This window comes from Austrofundulus limnaeus, unplaced genomic scaffold (genome assembly GCF_001266775.1).
Source record: "Austrofundulus limnaeus strain Quisiro unplaced genomic scaffold, Austrofundulus_limnaeus-1.0 Scaffold65, whole genome shotgun sequence".
NCBI classification, from domain to species: Eukaryota; Metazoa; Chordata; class Actinopteri; order Cyprinodontiformes; family Rivulidae; genus Austrofundulus; species Austrofundulus limnaeus.
This window is the reverse complement of record NW_013952467.1, coordinates 9828-10792: the sequence shown is the minus strand read 5'-3', so window position 1 is coordinate 10792 and position 965 is coordinate 9828. Positions and strand designations below refer to the sequence as shown.

Sequence of the window (965 nt, the reverse complement as noted above, 5' to 3'; positions counted from 1 at the left end):
GCCAGTCAGTAACAAGGGGGGAGGGCCCACTGCCCTCAGAGTATAAAATCTGCCATTTCTATTTAACAGAGGACATCCAAAAACAGTAAAACCTGTATATTTGGCTTGACCGTCACACTTTGACAGCTGGCTTTACTTTCAGCAATGTTTCTAAGGATGACTCTGACTCTGAAGAGCTGTTTTGTCACTCTGGCCATCCTCTTTATTTGGCAAGTGGAGGAAGGTGCAGAAGCCTGCACCTGTATGCAGAGCGATCCTCAGCAGGCTATCTGCAGCTCAGATGTTGGTAAGTTTAATGCTTTTACCAGGAATCTGTAAGAAGGTTACTTTATCTTCTTTTTTGTTTTTCGTTTTTGTAGTCATCAGAGCAAATATCATTGGAAGAGAGGAGGTTGTCAATGGCACAATGAAGAGTGTCAAATATGTCATCTACGTTATTGAGGTATGGGGAAAAATGACCTGTAATCTGTGTTCTTATAAGATTTATTTTTCAGTGTTTTTTTTTCTCCTAACCCCAACAAGATGTTCAAAGGCCCTTGGGGTATCAGGTATGTCTACACTTCTGGACCGTGTAGAGCCTACTTAGACAATGACATCGGAACAGATTATCTTCTTACAGGTAGGAATTTATGGTAAAATGCACAGCTATTCACTAATTTTCATGTCTGTTTTTCTATGAAATCGTTGCTTTGTCTACTTTCTATAGGCAGACAGGATGCTGATGGGACGGTGCACATCAGCATGTGTAACTTTCTTAAGCCATTGCATGACTTGAGTGCCACCGAGCTGAGCCTGATTCAGAACCTTGGGGGCAACTGTGGCTGAATGTTGAAGATCCATAACTTTATTGAAATCATCTAAAAACATAAAAAACGAAATAAATGTACGCATTTGTGTTTTTTCTTTCATTTATAACTGGTGTGGGTGGTATTCTTTTTATACTGTGTGAATAATTTACACAGTTT

General features: G+C 39.8%; 1 protein-coding gene across 1 annotated transcript; it reads left to right on the top strand.

The window, feature by feature from the left end:
* Positions 1-912, top strand: LOC106518666 (metalloproteinase inhibitor 2; the record flags this gene model as incomplete). The annotated part of the gene is given in 4 exon segments (XM_014010037.1): positions 1-286; positions 360-442; positions 523-619; positions 707-912. Coding segments are annotated over 4 exon segments (441 nt in total). The 3' UTR covers positions 826-912.
* Positions 913-965: the final 53 nt, after the last annotated feature.